Below are 18,851 nucleotides of genomic sequence, written 5' to 3'. Positions count from 1 at the left end.
ATTGAATTTGGGTCTGCCTTCCTGACAAACTAAATGAGTTGCCATGGGAATTTTCAAATATAAGAGGCGTTTACTTAAAGCAATTTGGTGAGTTTGAATAAACTCATAAATTACGGGGTTTAGAGGAGAGATCCCTGCTTTCTCTGGCATAGGCTGAACAGCAAAGAAGGCTGTTAGAAAGCTGCTTACATTCTTAATGAGAATAAGTTGATCCATGCTCCCTTGCAGACTATCAGCTTATTAAGGCTAAACTGTTTCTGCTAAATACAGTACAGTAAGCACATTTTGAGAGACAGAGTTTGCAACAAATCCCCGAAGTAAAAAGCAGCATCTGATTGCTCTAAACATAAATTGAATTTCCTTTGCTAGATTAGATCTGTTTTCAAGTAACGCTATTAAAAATGGTTCTCTGTATTGTTTCAATAAACATTAACCTGCTATTGATTTCAGCTTTCCTCTGTGCATGTAATATTTATTACAACACTTGTCAGATCTGCTTCTGAAAGGGGAGGGAGGGCATTGAGGTTTCTTCCGAAAACAAGTAAGGTCCTATGGCCCTTCAGACTGTTTTTTTCCCTCGGGTCACATGTAAATGTTTTCCCAGCTCAGGCCTGCCTGCTTTCTCTCTAAAGGGAGCTGGGCTTTGACCCGCTGACTTCTTTGTCAGCACCGATGCTATTGAAATGTGAGAAGATGGACTTGGTGCTTTCACAAGTGCCTCAAGTGATGAACATCACTTTTGCTTGTTTAACCTTCAGCTGTGCTCCAGAAGTCAGCTGTAGTAGGCTGGGGAAGAGCTGATGGCCGGTGTCCAGCGCCGCTTGTTTGGAAGCATGTGTTAATGTTCTCCCAGCCTCTTAGATCGGGTGACTTACAGAAATTGGGAAGATTACGACGTGCTTGAATACTTTGATGCTAGCTTTAAAAGTGTATACTCAAGGACGTGTCATACTTGGAAGAGTATGCAGTGTTTTCCCCAAAATAATTGATATCGGTTATATAGCTTAAGGCTTAAGTGTTGCCTTGTGATCCTTTCTAGTACATATCTCAAATCTCTACCCATCATAAGTATTAGGATATGGAGGTGGAACTAATTAAAAAGAGAGCAGTACTGCCGTTATGGCAGTAGTTTTAGATTTCGTGTAAAGCCATAAAAATACGTTTTGAACTCCTTGATATAATCTTACATCACTAGCAGGAATCCTGTAAATTAGCAAAGGAAAATAGTAAATTTGTGCTGGTGATTCAGTGGTTGAACAGCTGCTAAGTTCTAACAAATTCCTGAACTGTTACTAATGATGCAGCTGAAGCTGTTTGGTAGCCTCGGGGTACTGTTTCTGTGAAACTTTAGAATATCTCCGAAGAAATTAGAAGAGAACAAGAGCAGCATTTATTCTTACTAATACTCAAAATTTTAACTGTTCATTTAAAGTTACTTTGAGAAATACTGTCAGGGAATTGATTCCATCAGACTTGATCCCCACCCCCATACTTTCTTACTTCTTAGATGAGTTACTGGAAGGCAAAATTTTATAATAAAATATTTATAAATATTTACAATAAAAATATCATCTAAGTATTTGTGAAGTGGCTTCAGATACTGAAACTATGACAACTTCTATGCTCTGTATTATAAGAGGATTGCTAAATGATTAGAGGACATTATCAGCATTAAAATACATATATATATATATATAGAAAAGGCAATGCTACAGAGGACTCTTTGGGATATTGGGTTGAACTGAGTGCATCACTTAGGTCCTTAGTTCCAATAATTTACAGCACCTGTGCAAATCAATGCTATTTACAGAAATCAGGTGGTAAAAAATATGAAAAAAAATTATATATATTGGTATTACAGTTTTCAGATTTCACACTCTGGGATTTCTTTCTGCATTTTAGAATTTTAGTTCCATAGGTTGAGGGGCTTGATTGGGACCTATATCATAGCACATTTTGTGTGTTCTTCCTCTTCCCTCTGCTTGACTTGCAAAACTGAGATGAAAATAAGTGGCAGTGGGAGTGCAGGAAAAGCTTAAACTGGTGGGATTTTTTGGCTAGGTCAGATGTTGAGATAGGGATAGTTAAAAATTACTGATAACTGAATCTAGGCTACACAGTATAAATTTAGTTTTGCAGTACCTGTGAAAGAGGTGGGAATTGCTGCCTAGTATTTAACTTAATTTTTTCTTAATGAAGAATTTTCATAACCTAAAACTTATTGATCAGTCACACCAAAAACATCCTCCTCAAGAGTTCATGAAAATGTACATCAGCCAAGTTACCTGATAGAAGATGGATAGTTCATTTGAAGGATATTCTGTCTTTTACCTCATGAGCAGTGTAGGAGAAACCTTATCATTTTACCATCTAAAAGTATGGCATACAGAAAAAAAGTGGTTTTAGGTAAAACTGAGATGGGCCTGCTTAGATCTGAATCTGATTTCAGCTAAAGTATGTTCTCATGACTTGTGGTGAGCCTGTTGTTTCATAATGAAAGCAAAAGTCCCCTTTCTGCTTCAGTCCTGAATGAAGCTGCAGGCTAATTAATTTGTGGATGGATATAATAAAAAACCACTTACCAGATTTTTCTGTGAGCTGACTTTATTTTCTAAGTGCTAGAAAAGTAACTGACAAATACTCAGGGGTTTTTGGAGCGTATATCACCTTGTTGAATGTCTCACCCAGCACCAGAGAACACAGAGGAAGTGTCAGAGGTATGGGCACAGAAAAGGTGGGAATACCGTAATGGGGAAAAAGTGGGAAGCTATGTAAAATACTTGTTCTCTGTGTTTAATTTGTTATATTTTGAGGGTTCTTGGCTCCTGCTGGTCCAGGAATCCAGAGAATCAAAGAAATCTGCATGCTGCTAGACCAGCAGGGATAGCAGCTGTTTCATCTCTGGGCACTCCCTCTTTTCTAATAACCTCTCTTGCAAGTATTTTTATCCAGTCTCCATTTAATTCTGCTTCTGCTGGGGCACTGTTACTTTTGCCTTTGATCTTCAGATTCCAACAGTTTGTTTCCTTGTGCAATTTTTTCACTTACTAACTTGTAAACTTTTGACAGCAGTTTCTTTGCATGTGTATTGTAGGTATCTGAACTCCAGGTCAGAAGTGTTTATATACTGTTATACTAAAATTAACATTGCATGCAGAGACATGAAAACAAAATGCATAATCTAAGTTGTACAATTCTTGGCTAAAGAAAATCATCAGCTCTCGGTTAGGGTAGTTCTATAGAGGAATGTAATACACAAAAAGGAAAAAAATATCAATAAGGAAATTGATTTTTGTAGAGTCCTCACACTATCAAAGCAAGCATTAGTTTCATTTTTTTAACATGGAGCTTTGTAAGCACTGGATGCACTGTTTAACTGCTATGGATTTAAAGTTAGTGGTATAAGGTGTAAGCATTGCCAGTTTAAGATGATGATGTTTTTAGAGGTTTGAAATTGGTTTTTTTCAGTGCTTTTAGAAGATGGCCTGTAAATACCAAAGAAGTTCAAAGATCTCTTCAAAATATGAATGTGTGTACTTAGAGTAGTAGGTAAATGATTGAGATTATAGCCATTGCTCCAGGTAAGCAAATCTACAAATGGAGGAATAGACTTCTCATAGGTTTAAGGTAACCTGGAGGAGTGTGATCAGTACAGTTGGCCAAGAAAAGCTAGTAATAGTATTTCTCCACTGAAGGTTGGCATCAAGAGAGAAGAAAGACAGAAAGGAGAATGATTATAAGTGAAGAAATGGGCAAAAACTATAAAAAATAATTGTAGGAGAATGAGGAATAAGAAAAATTAAATGGGATATTTTAATATGAAAAAAAAATTATTTTAGTGGTCAGGTGGTGGTTTCCAGTTAGAAAAGAAGATTAAACTGCTGGGCTTCAGAATTAGCAAGACTAAGACTCCCAGTTCCACAGGGAACTGCGTCAGTTGGCACACTGAGGTGTCAGCTCCCATCAGTCTCTCCTCACTTACTGGTGAGTCTGCAGTGAGGTCCTACAGTTTTGTAACCTGGCAGAAAAATATATAGCTTAAAAAAAAAAGTGTTGCCAGATGAGCAGGTTGGCATGGTTCAGTCCTGGATCCAGTGATGGATACAGGAGAGCAGCAGTAAGGAAAGAGTAGGACTGTGACCACCACTAGCTAAATTGGCTTACAGTACCAGAGGAATGCCAGTTGAGAGGCTTTTTACATCTTGAAAAATAGTTTTTGACTCCTTTGACAGCAATGTAAAACCTCAGCTTAACCATCCTGAACTAATTTGTAGCCTGGGAAAAAGTCTTAAGGATGGCATTTTAATTTTTTTACGTTCTGGAATCGACTGTTTTATTTGCTAGGTAAACTTGTCTGAACTTGTTTTCTCTGAAATTATTCTCCCTAAGTTTTCTGTATGATTGATTCCCATTCCATCCTCTGTTTTTCAAAGTCTTAGTTTTCTGAACTCAATCATGCACGGATGCAACTTACTTTTAGACATTCTGGAAAGAAAATTCCGACAATTTGACCATTCATTTGAATTGCTTCAGAATTATACGCCTTGCTTTTCACACCTTTTGTACCTTTGTTGTCCTTATTTCCTTTGACTTAAGGAAAAGAATTTCATTTGTCTCTTCTCATTAATGCTGAATGAATGAATATTCTTAGTTACTCTGAGTGTTCAAAAATTTTCATAATTTTTAGGTTTACTTCTTAATTTTTCAGCCACGTCATGTAACTGAAAGCTTAAAATATACTTTTTCTGGTTTTGGTTATGGATTGTTTTCCCCTATGTATTAGTTTTTACACACATTAAGGGAGGTTTTTACTGCAAAGTGCTGTGTATAAGAACATAGTCCATAAAATTAGAGACTGTGTGAATTTAGGTATTATTTTGAAATATTCATGAGATTCTGAGGCTCAGGAGATTAAGAGGCACTAAGGTGATTTGTCTTGTAGTAGAAAATGTATTTTAAGCTGCTTTTGCTTATGGTTGTGCACCCTGTCTACTACAATACAAAAGTATAATTCTGCAGTCTCTGAAAGACAATTTAATTCTACATATTTCTAAGTCTAAATTTGTTTCTCCTAAAAATTGGATTAGAACAATAAATGTTTAGAGAACCAGAGTGTCTGAACAATATTCAAACAGAAAGATGTGCAAAATTGAGTCAGAAATCTAGAAATGGGACAGTGTTACTTGTTTAACAGGACTCAAGGATCATTCAGAAAGCAGGTGAAAATCTCATATGAGAGTGAAGGGCAAGGCACTGTTAGGGAATGTGTAGGAAGAAATAAAGTTACCACTGGAACAGTTTGGTGTTATTAGGGTGGATTAATATTCTTAATACCAACATTGCTTGTTCTCTAAAAAGGTCCTACAATATGCATCTGGTATTTAAGGTTAGTTAGAAGCGACAGGGGAGATGCTGCATAGAAATATTGCAGGAGTATCCTGTCAAGAACGGTTTCCTGAGCATGACATGACAGCATTGATCTAGGATGGCTCAGTGACTGCAGTTTATTTCAGCCACAGTTCAGGTACCCAGCTGCTTAAAAAATGAAAAAGGGAAACCATTAAATGAAGTTTTGGTGTAATATCCAGTCTGTAGCAAGCCGTTCAGGTGCAACATTATAAAACATGCAATGATCAGCAGCAAAAGAGAAACACAGAGGTCCTGAATATTTCTGTCCCAGAATAGGCTTTAAATTGCAGTAAAATTTAATGAAATTTATACTATGAGTCCTGCTAAATGGCTACTTTAGTGTCTGTGTCTGCTGAGGAGGCAGAGTTTTAAATTAGTGTGTAGAACAGCAGGGAAGAATGGTCAAATCAGTTATTTAAGATAGGCCTGATACATACTTCTTTCATTCTAGGACAGAAGATTACACTTAAAGAACTTAATTGCCTTTATCATAAAGGCTCAATTATTATTTAGAAAAAAAGTTATAATAGTTTATTCTGGTAATGTAGGATTTTAGGAGAAAAAGAGATGAAAAAATTCTGGTCAGTTATTTATTCGGGGATTTTCCAAATAGGTTAACCAGTACTTTTACTTTGGCAAGTCTCTAGTCAGGTACCCCGTGATCTCAGTACCTTCTGAACAGAAGATGATGTTTGCTATACCACGGTCTCATTTCAATACGTGAGCTGTCATAACCTGTACTTGCTTGTGAGAGAGTTCTGAAACATGGCCCACATACAAAATTGGTAGAGTTTGTTATTTATGCATGGCATCTGAATAGTCTTGAGCAGGGGGAAAAAATGTGTAGGTTTTACTGCAGATTCCAGAAAATACTTTTTATAAAAACAGTGGTCTTATTTACAGGGGGGAGTGGGGAGAGGGGAAGGGTTTGTTTCAGGTTTTCTTTTTGTTGTTCTTCATTGGGGTTTTTTGTGTGGTTGGGTTTTTTTAATTTCACAGGTTTTAGGAAGGTTCTCTATGTTATAAACATAAATTGGTGAAATACAAATTCCTTTTGCAAATCGGTGGATAACAGAAAGATATTTTTATTGCAATTTAGTATCTTTTATCAGAATGTAAGGGGTATTTTTTAAAGCACTAGGAATACTTTCAAAACTAAATTATCGTTACTGCTAATGTACCCTATTTTCAGTTATAAGTATTTGTAATCTGGTCTTAAAACCTAGCAGAATAAAAATCTCATATACAAAGTGGAATATCATAAGACACTAACTTCATATTAATACATTATGAAAAATAGGTGGTTCTTATTTGTCAAAATCTGGATGAGAAATACTGATCTTAAAGTACGTGATTAATTCCCAAAGCCCAAAAGGTGAATATCTTCAAAAATGAAGGAGGTTTAATTTTCCTTGACACTCCAGCTTCAAGTTCCATTTTTTTTCCCCCAAGAACTATGATGAATAATTAAAACAAGACTTGTGTATGTTTGAATTATTCCAGGTGATTGCATTGGAAAATTATGTGAACCACATTTTTTAAAAAAAGTCAAATTATCGTCACTTCTGTTATTCTGGAGTAGGTACAAGAAACTGCAGCATGCTGCATGATTTTCATGATTTACTAAGAATCCACTATTTTTTTTATAACTGAAGTTGCTAAGATTAAAGGAATTGATTAAAAAAAATTAAAATCTGTTGTATGTATATTTTTTACGTAATATTTGCAGGTGTCAGAAGTATTTTTGCAAATTGAGACTATCTTAAACTGCTTTTAAAAATGTTTTTAATGCTAAATTTATGTCACATAGAAACAAAATAATGATACAAACCGCTAGGCGGAACTTCCACGCTCAGCTCCTAAGTGACAGCACAAATAAATTTTCAGGGCTGTCAGGAGTCAAAAAGCTGCCTTTTGTCAGTTCGAGATCAAACCCATGCTTTGCTGCCTGCTGCTCTGAAGTGATGGACGCCTCTCAGCGCACACACCTGTGGCTGCTGTGTGCAGCTCAGGCTCCTCCGGCAGCCTGCAGCGGCCAGAATGGCTCTGCCTTTCCTCCTTGAGGCGGGGAAGGTCGGTGGACATCCACGCCCTGCGGTAGCCACAGGTTAGGGCTGTGTCTGAAGGAGAAGGGAATGCGGTGCGTGGTCAGGTGTGCCAGCAGTGGTGTGGCTCCCTGGGGAAGAGGTGCTCCTCAAAGGCCCTTCTTGCCGGTCCCTGCCAGGCAGCACCGGTTCTCGCTGCTGTCTGTGGAAAACAAGGGTTGGCCGCTCTCTGAAAGCTGAAAAGAAGGCTCAGTCAATAGCAGAGCAAGCCCTCACCCTAGCAACACGCTGCCTCGAGCAGCCCGAGCCTTCAGACAGAAGGTCTTATGATTGACGTATTTGTCCCCTAAAGAGAAGGCACACAATTAGTTTTTTCACTTCTCTGTATTTTTAAGCTGTGAGAAAGTGGGTTTTACCAGCCATACAAGATGAGACTGGCCAGTTGGAATACCACCATCACCCCCTTCTTCTGGACTTCAGCAGCTCTGAGAGTTCAAGAACTGGGGAGGCATTTGTGGTGTTTATGGAAGAGCTAACTTGGATTTTTAAATAGTACTTAAGCATTGGTATTGGAGTACCAGTAAAGTGCATATGAGACACTCATGTGGTGTTAGATTCAACACAGCTATGGGCTGCTCGTAGCCATGTAAGCAGTTGGAAATAATTGTGACCTTTTAGTACTCATTCACTTTTTAGCAGCTGTTGAAAATTACTGCAAGTATATACTCAGTGTGTATCTCCTTTTAGGCTTCCAATATTCTATTTCATTAGTTGAATTAGAAATGTAAAACTTAAATTGGTCGAATTTTTGGGCATCTTAGGTTTAAAACAACACTGTTTCTCTAGATGGTAGCTTTATGTAAACTTCAGAATGAAACAGTCATTACATGCCTCAACCTTAGAGGTTGTGTGTGTGCAGAAAACAGTCATTTTGAAAATAAAACTATTAATGCAAGTATTTTGCAAGAGGGAGTGTAGGTGAAATGAAGGAAAAAATGTTTTATATCACATTTAGCTGTCAGAATTTCTGTTGAAAATAAGAGTAGAGCAGTAAGTGTGACAGTTGAAGAAGCTATTGGAAGACCACTGCTCCCTGAATACCAACATTTTACAACTGGAAAAGCCTAAACGTTCATGGCTTTAGTCCATATTGTAATAAAGTAGTTTATTTTAATTAGTCAGCATTACATTTTCAGGCCATCTCCTGCTGAAGATAAAAATGTCTTAGAAGTTAGTACTGCAGCTTGAATTCCCCTGTGGTAATGTGCAGCCCTCAATCCTGTGTTTAATGAAACACGTGAGAGAAGATACCCTTGAAATTTCGACATGTGCTAATTTACAGCAGCAGTCTTTGTGCTCCCTGTCACCAGCAGTTTTCTTTTGTTGCTCTAAAGAGAGAGACTCCTCACATTCTTTCTTGGTTACTAAATTTGATATGAAATGTCATTTTTCTTTCTTTTTTTTTTTATTATTTCTGGGTGGGAACAGATTCAAAACATAGTGGACATGTTTTCCATATGAAAACATGCAGTCATATCTCAAGTGCCATTTTGAAAATGAGAGGCTTTGTTTATGTAGTAAACCATTAGCATAGCTGGAAAGAAAACTGTAGCATTGGGATCTCTTGACTTCGTAACAAAAAACTAGTTTTGAAACCCTGAAATGGGGGTCTCCACTCCCATCTTGCCCCCCATGTACCCATCCACTTCAATATTTAAGTTAGGTGTCTTTGCAGTTCAGGGGAATTTACAGCTATTTCAAGTGTATAAACTCAAACTTTGAATAGAGACCTCCTAGGATGACAAAGCAAAAATAAATATTACAGGTCAGGCTACACTTAACTGTAAATGTTTTAATTAATCATTCCATTGATATATTTCTAACAACTGCCTCTAATTTGTACCTGTTAAAACAACCACCTTGATCATAGGTTGTTTTGTAGCATATATTAGTTAAATTGTTTTTATAATTTACTGAAAACTCAAGATGGGTTAATGAATTTGTCCTGATAAAAGTGGAATGTGTCAACACTGTCTGAGTGTTCTGGCACTGTTCATTCTGTTCCAAAGGCTACACCTGGAATAAAAACCTGCGTAATATAGGTTGTGTTTGCATTCTTCCCTCTTCAGATTCCTAGGATGCTGATGGAACTCAGGATGTTGCTGGTAGAGCCATATGTGGGAAATTTGTTCAAGAGGCTTGCCTGGTACTATCTAATTTGCTGTGCTTATGGTTTAACTGCTGTTTTCAGAATTGAACTAACCAGTGAGGAGGCATTTTGAATGTCCAGCATTCCAAAACTAGAAATACCAACAGTGAAGTGTTCAGCACTGAACATTTTTAAGTTGGGCTTGCACATTGCTAAAAATAGGTCTAATGCTTTAGATTGCGTAGATGCCTTCAGGTTGATAGGTATTTCATTTGAATCTTAATACAAATATCAGCAGACGTCTATGCTAGCAAATAAATCTGAATGCATCTCAGCATTATTCTGCCTTTTAAAAACATTTTAGAATGTACTGTGCATTTTTTTTTCCTTTAGAATTTTTTGGTGTTTAGGGTGTATATGTGTGTCATGAACGATGCATTCCTGTCATGGAGCTTTATGAATTGCTGAAGCCCTCCAGTGTGGTGTATAGAGATTCTTATCACAGATTTTACTAAAAACAGTAAAACAGACGTGCAAGGAAAATAGCAACAATAACTAAAAAAAATAAACAAACAAACAAAAAAAAAACAGTAAAGCAAAAATCAGGTTCTGAAATTAATTATTGTTGAGGGCCTGATTTAACCTATCTTGTCCAAGTGACCTTTTCTCTTTTTTCCTTCAAAGCCCACACCCCTGTGATTTAAATATGAGCCCATCACGTCACATCTGTCCTAAAGAAATGTTGACCTGTTATGGTCAAGAAAAATTCTCCCCACCCCAGTGTGCTACCAGCTAGTACCTAGGGGAATATATGGTGAAGCAAACTTGTAAGTTCCACTGACGCTGTATTTCAGTCTGGTTTGTAAAACACGCTATCTGCCAATTTTCTGTACCTTATCTGTATTTTCTTTGTGCAGAAATGGAAAGTGAGGGAGGGAGGGCATCAGGACTCTCAAAAGTATTACTGGTAAGGCAAGTATCATGATTAAACAGGGATATGTCAGATAAGGTGATGGGAAGTGTAAAAAGATAGGCTGCCTTTTCCCCCTAGTGTATCTTTAACATTATGACCAATGAATTTGTCAAGTGAAACAGCACAAGTCTTCTTTGCATATCATTTGAACTGAGAGCTTGCTTTGAAGAAGATAAGCAGACTGTGTTGCCCAGAAGAAATAATGATGCTAATTTATCTCTGCCTGTCCTCATAGCCATAGCAGTTTGTGTCAGTGTTGAAAAGGAAATAGAGAAATAACTGAGCTATAGTTTTACCACCTGTTCAGTGCCATAGGATTGTTGACGTACAGGACTCTGAGAAATATGGCTCATCTGGAAGTCTTTGTTGTTAAAGCATTTGGGAAAGTTTCCTCTCATACAAGAATAGGTGCCCAGCTGTGACAGAAAAGACCTCTTTGACCAATTCCCCTCAAAACAAACAAAGCTATGGTGTAGGATTTCTGCTCCATCACCCTCAGAAGTGTATAATCAAGGATGAGAAAGTCTGCTGCATATGTTTACTAGCAACTTCTAGCTATCAATATTTACATTCTAGGCATGGGAAACTTGAAGGTCTCTGCCAGATTTTTTTGAGGGAAAGGGAGGATGAGATGTTTTCTTTAATTCTGAGTAACAGAGTAATTTACCAGAACCAAAAGCCTTTACAAAAGTAAAATCTAATCTCTTGCACTAGGTAATTGATTAATAGTTGAGGTACTCCCATTCAGAGTCTTATAAATAAAAAGAGCTCTTTTCTTTGTCTTTCACATCTAGTTACCTGTAATCTTTTCTTGGATATTGTTGCTATAGATACATTAGTTTCAACAACTTAGATACGAAAAAAAACCTTCCAAACATGGATTTTAAGCATATATACTTCAGCTTCAAAAATTCCAATGTGTTTTAGCCTTTGTAATATATTATACAATATATTGATGCCTGAGATCTGCTTTTTTGTTTAATCATGTATGTATAGGAATTTTTAGTATAATGTTTGTAAGGTTTTTTTGTTTATAAATTATGAATGGAAGGGTTTTGTCACTGAATGGAGACATTCATGTGTAAAGACTGTTTGACTGGAGCCTGGTATGTTAGGAATACTTACTGATCTACAAGTGAATTGCAGTGGAAGATTTTTCTTTGTCAGGGAGATAAAAGCATTCTAGAGCCTGAGAATCCAGCCTGTGTCACAGTGCAAGCCTCCAAGCTGCAGCTGTTGGGCTGTAGAGCAGCTGAGGACTGCGGGAAGGCAGGGTGACAGACCCCTGAGGAGCAGCACTGCCTCCTGGATAAGTAGGATAAGATCAATGACAGTAAAATATTTCAGTGATGCTATTGCATTTTACCAAAATTCCTACTAAATTAGTAAATAGTAGGTGGCTTATACTATGCAGATATACTATGCAGTCTAAAGAATCTTCATATTTAATGGGTGTATTTCCAGGTGGTAGAAAATTTATGTTTATTTTATGTGGCAATTTTAAATTACTTTTCTATTTGAGGAAGATTTTTAAGTATTTATTCTTGTTCATTAGTGTAGTGTTCTTCCATAACTGCTAAGTCCTGTGCCCTTCTGCTTGGAGTGCACGTAAAAGTATTTATTGCCTTACCTGCATTCCGAAAAATATCGTGTGTTCTTAGAAGAATTCTCTCTACTTGAAGCAAATGTGTAGAAGGGTGCATGGACTTCGACAAAATGTTGGTAGCTGGAAGAGTTCTCTCCAAGGGTGGTAGGAAAGCTGCTGCCAAGAGCTGCTGTTTAACCAGCAGTGGTGTGGAGCAGGCAGGGAGGCAGTTCTGCAGGAGATGTTGCTGAGGTGCTTGGGAGGCAAGTGCTCTTCGGTGCTGTCATGCTGCTGAGGTCATTCTTTCCATGAGCCCGGTGGGACAGGCCTGCTGCAGTTGGCAGGGGAAGATGGGGACTGGTTTTTGGCCCTTGTGTTCCTGGCTGATCTGGTTGTCGTTTTGCTTCGCCACCATTTTCTCTTCCCACTTGCTGCTCCTACTCTGAGCCTGAAAGGACAGCCCTGGAATAGCTTATAAAGAACTGGTCCCCAAAGCCAGACTTTGCTGCATTTTGTCCAAAATAATAAAACTGTCTGCTGCCTTTCCTAGGGCTGGGCTTACTTCAGTTAATGAGAATTCAGCTGAAGTACAGGGATGTGACAAGATTGCAAAAACGTCATCTGAAATACGTGACATCTGGAAGCTAGACTGTCAGTGAAAGTCACTGACATCACCTAAATATGAGGATCTATTTGTTATGAATGTAGGGGGAAAAAAGCGTATCTGTTACATTTTCCTAAGCAGTTACTTAAAAAGAAAATGGAGCATTATATGGGGAAAGCACCCTGTGTTTGTAGAGATGTGTTGAAAGCCTTCCCTTCCAGCCCTCATAATAATGAATATCAGAGAGCATTTTGAGACTTATGTACGTGAGACTGTAAGGCTCAAGAAACTCTGTCAGCATAAGGTATCTCAGCTGTGACACAAGTAAGTGGATTTTTTGGTTTCTGAATTACCTGAGCTGCAGTGATGCTCCTTTTGGGCCTGGCAGCAGTATGGCAGGGCAGTGTGGCCACTGGCTGTCTCTATAGGTCTAGTTTATGGATCTCTGCTCTATCCTAAACACTGCTACTTGATCCTTCTTTTAAATATTATTTTTCTTTCCTTCTCTGCTGTAATTTGTTACAGACTTCTCAGAATTGACAAAATCTAACAGTCCATCTTTCACCTCTGAAAACTGTTGTCATTTGCTGAAGTCCTTCATTGACATTGCGCAATGATGGCATTTACCTTTGGAGTCCACATGCCTGTCTATCTTCCACCTGGATAACAAATGTATCTAGTGTATGTATGTTTTGTATATAAATAAGAAGATAAAGTGTATGATACTCCTCAGGGTACTGTATGCACATGAGAATCGGGCATTTCACTACCTAAAATAGAGGATTTTCTGGAGGTCTTGGAATATCTGAGGTTGAAGTATAGCTTGGATATTGATAATGAAAATAATTCATTGGAGTGTTTTATCTAAGCTCCCCATTTCATGACATGAAACAAGCTCTTACTAATAGCAGTTATATAATAAACTGCATTCCTTTTTTGTGAAACTCTCAGTATTGTCCAAAGTAGGGATGGCAATTGTGGTTTTAAAAGGGCATTTGTATGATCAGCACTGTCTTATTTAGTTCGAAATTGTGGTTTTTAGGAAGTGTTTCCCAGAGACTTCATGTAGGTGGCACTTGTGTTTTGAGCCTTGCAACTCTAATCCTACACTGACAAAGATTAGAAAGCAAGTTACTTAAAATGATAGTCCTCACTGGCATTTGGTCTCCTTTAGGTCTATTTATTGCTAGCCCAGGTAGAGTTGAGCTACTGTGAGGAGTTACAGGCTGTGTGTTCTCAGAACAGCACCCAGCGGTGTCTGTGCACAGTTGGTTTTGTTAGGATTTACTGCTTCCATCTCTTCTGGATTTGTATTCAGTGAGCATTTGCAAGTAGTTGCTTACATTTAAAGAATTACATTTCAATATACCATTTAAGGCTTTTTTATTTTAATCTGCATGTTATATTGTACATGATAAATACAAGGAAAGCACCAGAGATTTAAGAGGATGAGAGGTTTGAGTCAATCACTTGAGCTTCAACTTTGTAATGCAGATCTAGTTTTAAGTGACCTTATTGATGTTTGTTCAAAGTAGCTTCCTTTTGGTACAAATGACTGAGCTTTGTTGCAGCTATTGTACAGGTAATGTACTGTCCCTTTAGAGATTGCCTTTGTATCCCTGATGCAACCTCTCTTTGCTTTAACAAACAGTGCCTGCAGGAATGCCTGGAGCTAAGATAGATCTCATGTGCCACATTTGATCATCTGTCAGCAAAGAAGTGAGAGGATAGGGCAGGGAAAAACATGTGCCCCTTGCTCTGAGCAGCTCTTGGAAATTTGAGGGGTTGGCTATTGGTGAAGGATGTGCAAGTGGAGGGCTTGGTACCAGAGAGTGAAGGACACGACACTGTGTCCCAAAGGGTCCTGGGCACTTCTGTGACTTCACCATGAGGGGAGGTGGCAAGTGACTGTTCCAAGGGTAGGGTGCGAGGGGCAGCAGGATTTTGGGCAGCACTGGTAGGGTGGGTGGTGGCAGCGGTGCTGCACACCCATGTCCTGCAGAGGTGGCATTGTACAACAAACAGTGCCATCTTCTGGGAGGAGCCGGAACCATGACCTTGTGGTCAGCGTTACGCGTGCTTTTTAAAGTGGTGAGATGGGTTTTTTGCTGGGGTTGGTTTTTTGTTTTTTTTTTTTTTTTTTTTTAATCTAATAAATGCTTTAAAAATCAAAGCACCGGAAGTCAGAAGTCAGTGCTAATGTCTGGTAATGCAAGTCCACATCATGCATCTCTGATTTTTTACTGATACAGTTTTTAAGGGAAAATTTTAAGCTGTATTTTGGGTTTTCTTTAAAAGAAGAAAAGTTTATCAACTGCTAAGCATAGTCTAGAGAAACAAATCTCAAAAATAAAATTAAGGACTTGGTCTGCTTTGTTTAAGTCCACTGTTACTTCCAAAAATATGCTTCATAAAGCCTAGTAATTGCAACATCTTTTCTAATAGAAAGCAGTAGTGACCTGTAGGAAAATGCTAAAGTAAGAATGATTACTTGGACTTACACCTCCTTCTTCTGACCGTATCAAAAGGGTAAAAATATTTTCTGTCTTAAAATTATTATCCTATATATAGTTATATTGGGAAATATTCACTGTGGTGCAAAATCTGGGATTAGGGTTACTAAAATTATCCTAGCAAGTGGAGTGTAATATTCAGCATTTACTGAAAGTCATTAATGGTGTAGATCAATCTCCTGAAGGTCTTATTTGGAGGAAGTGTGCAATTTTAGTAACATTAATGGAACTATATGGGAGATGCAGCTGACATTGTGTGGAGGTTTCCTTGTTACACACTTTCAAATAAATACATGAATGCAAACAAAAATCAAATAAAGTACAACTTACGGGGGAGGGGAAAAGATTAATCAATGTGTTAAAAAAATCTTTATTGCTAAAATAACTTCGATAAGGTATATCCAGAATGGTGAGAATTTGTAAGCTCTGGACAGGGAAATACATATGGAATTGGTTTTATTGTGTCATGATTGCTTAGGTAATTTACCAGCAAAGATTCAATGGAAAAATAGTGTCTTTAAAAAAGAAGATAAAATTATTTTACGTGTAAATTATAAATCTGTTCTGTGTTAAGATTGCTAGAATCGGCACATTTTGTATTCCAAAAGCCCTGTGGGACTATGGTGTCTGACATTTCTGGATGGTACAGTACTTAACTGTACAATTAATTTCTAGTTAAGATGGTAATTGAATATATATTTCCTTTCTTAGTATTAGTGTCAGCTTGCCCTGCCATACAGTATTTAACATACAAAGAAAATGTCTAACTTTCAGTATATTCTGAATGTTTACTGTGTGATAATCTTGGTGTTTATGCAAATCCTCAGTATTACAGTTGGGACTTTCAATTTCTGATATTTGAAAGGAATTCCGTGTTGACTCATCTTACCATGCTGATTTTGAGTTGTTGATAAAAATCAGCTACTAATAGTTCCCTTTGCAAGGGGTCATGGCCCTTGAGCATACCTCACAATAAGTACTGGATTTGCTTAGATAAAATTCGAAAACTATTTTTGTCTAGGACTTTAGTAAATTACTAATCTAAAGTTTGGGAGTAAAGTATGTATAACAAGCTCATTAACTTGGAAAATAGTGTTCCAAATACTTGGAAAATTTTGTGTGATTAGATAAGTAAAAATGTAAGAAATCCAGTTTAGCAAAGGAAGAATGCATTGCAGTTTGCAAGAAAGCTGTCCTTCTATGTGTCTGACTCAAAAATTTCAGCAGTGGTATTCCATACAGGAGGCAAGGTGGTAACCTAACATTAAAGTAGACTTTGACCATCCCTCTTGTGTTTCCTAGCTCATAATCACATTTTCTGCTCAATAGAGGGTAGACTAAACAAATTGTAGTATTTTTGAAAAGACAGATCAGAAAATCTCTGGTCTTAAAAATGAAATTTTACTGTTAGAAATTCTTCCATTATTAACTGAAAAAGTGAGCATTGTTCTAACGAACACTGCTTAATATTTATGCAACCTGCACGATATCAGTGGAGTAGGTAACTTTAGGGAAGTCGTTTTTATTGAAGGAAAACCAAGAGTAATGTATGCTGTGTAAATAGTAGTTATATCCTCATCGGAGTACATCTACGTGTGCCAGAATTAGGAATTCAGCCTCAGGGCAGTTGTCAATATCCTGTCTGGAAGCTACTCAAAGATTGTTGTTTATTTTTTTGTTTGCCACACCCCTGCAGTAGTCAGTATCGACTTGAATGGAGCAAATTACAATAAATCAAATTTTAAAAAGTGCTTAAAATTTGTGATGGCTATTCTTCCTCTGGCCCAATAATACAATTTTTTAAAGATACCTTTAGGAGTATATGAAAATTTGTTTGAGAAAAAAAATCCTTACATGATTTCTACCAAATGCAACTTACGTTTAATTCTTAATTTTTATAATTTATGTTATGAACCTTTTCCAAAACTCTTCTAAGATATTTGTTAACAAGTCTTCGTGATATTCAACTGGCAACTTCCACTTAATTTTATGGAAAAGTTGACAAACCTTGCTGCTTCTGTGACTAATGGTAAGCAGGTATTTTGCTTGGTTAGAACTTGAGCAATTGTATTATAGGTCACTTAGATCTTGTGCACTAGTGAGTTCATAATCCTGACTTCCTTCCCATTTTTTCTTACACAGGCAGAAGGAGAAGACAGCCTTAAAAAGATGCAGCTGATGGAGCTTGCAATTCTGAATGGCACCTACAGAGATGCCAACATCAAATCACGTAAGCATGTCATGAGCTCAAGGGTCAATGCCATAGAAGTGTTTGCAGGTTTTGAATATTAAAGCTACCTCTGGAAAATGTACAGTAGCAATTCATGTTGGAGAATGAAAGGCAGCAAAAACCCAACAAAACTGTGGGTAGCTGTTGCAAAAGATTTTTGGAGGATAAGTTATTTGCAGGGTTTTTTAGCTTGTTTCTTGTCCCCATTATTTTTTTAACAGTGTGTATGGGTTGAAATATTTACAAATACATATAGTATAAAAAAACCTCAAACCTTAAGCCAGATTTTTCTATTTTACAGTCACTTTTTCCTTAAAGCATTTAAAGGACAGTAGACTCCTTTTTTTTTTAGAGATTTAATTTTAAAATGTTACAGATGTTCAAGATACTGTGAATACATTTTTCTGTATTATATTCCTTCCTTTCATCTTGCTTGCATGTGTACCCCCAGTGTTATGTTTTACCAACAATTCATCAACTGATTTCACAGCCGAGTTCACACGGATCAGTGATGTAATGAGCCGTTTTTATTATTACTTCCATTATATTTGTGTGAAAATGCTTTTGCAAACGCATGTATGCACAAGTTTACACTTGAAAATTAATTACACGCACCTACTAATGAAAGCATATACCTATTATGTGTGATACAAATTCTTTTCTTCAGTTGAAAATCTAATTTCTCCTCCCAAAAATATAGTTGCTGTCGCTGTTCAAAAGTACATTTTTGCTGTAGCTGTAATACAGATGTCAAATGTAAGCACAGTTAAATCAGTCTTTTCACTAAGGACCTACTGATATTTGCAAATTTGTTTCTCCACACAGTCCCCATTTCAGTGTTGATTATGTTTAAAGGCTGGAATGCAGTTAGGTCAATTTGAGAGTGCTTACACCAGTGCAATTATTCTGATTTCAAAAGGGACATAAGCAAGGGCTTTTATGACTACAATGGTAATGGTAAATCTTTCAGCCCTACTGGACACTATGATATTTAAAGCTAGATCAGTTTTAAATATATGGTAGTCTCTAAATTATTGGAAATTTATGAGTAAAATATCTTTCAGAATAGCTTAAATTGATGCAAACTTTTGCACTGAAATTTTTTTAGTGATTTGAGCAATTTATTTGTCTGGTCTGTTCCCATTGGTATATTGTATCAGTGTAAGTGGGAAGATAGAATTTTTTATTTATTTTTTTGACTGGAGATTGCCTCAATAACACTCATTATTTGATAAGACAATTTCAGTCTTTGTGTTTTGATTTTACTGAAAAGTTGAAGATGTGGAAGCTGTACTGGTTTATTTCTGTTTAGGAAATGAAGTATAAGTATTTGAGTGCCAATT

At 37.1% G+C, this 18,851-nt stretch overlaps 1 protein-coding gene across 10 annotated transcripts in view; it reads left to right on the top strand.

Moving 5' to 3' along the window:
* The window catches only part of QKI (QKI, KH domain containing RNA binding), a 150,767-nt gene that overhangs the window by 116,830 nt on the left and 15,086 nt on the right, over nt 1-18,851 (top strand). For all 10 annotated transcript variants that reach the window (XM_068185228.1, XM_068185229.1, XM_068185236.1 and 7 more), the window contains one exon: nt 17,421-17,508. In XM_068185228.1, the coding sequence (XP_068041329.1) occupies nt 17,421-17,508 (88 nt within the window). The remainder of the gene's footprint in view (nt 1-17,420; nt 17,509-18,851) is intronic.

This window comes from Anomalospiza imberbis, chromosome 3, assembly GCF_031753505.1.
Source record: "Anomalospiza imberbis isolate Cuckoo-Finch-1a 21T00152 chromosome 3, ASM3175350v1, whole genome shotgun sequence".
NCBI classification, from domain to species: Eukaryota; Metazoa; Chordata; class Aves; order Passeriformes; family Viduidae; genus Anomalospiza; species Anomalospiza imberbis.
This window is presented reverse-complemented; position numbering and strand designations above follow the sequence as displayed.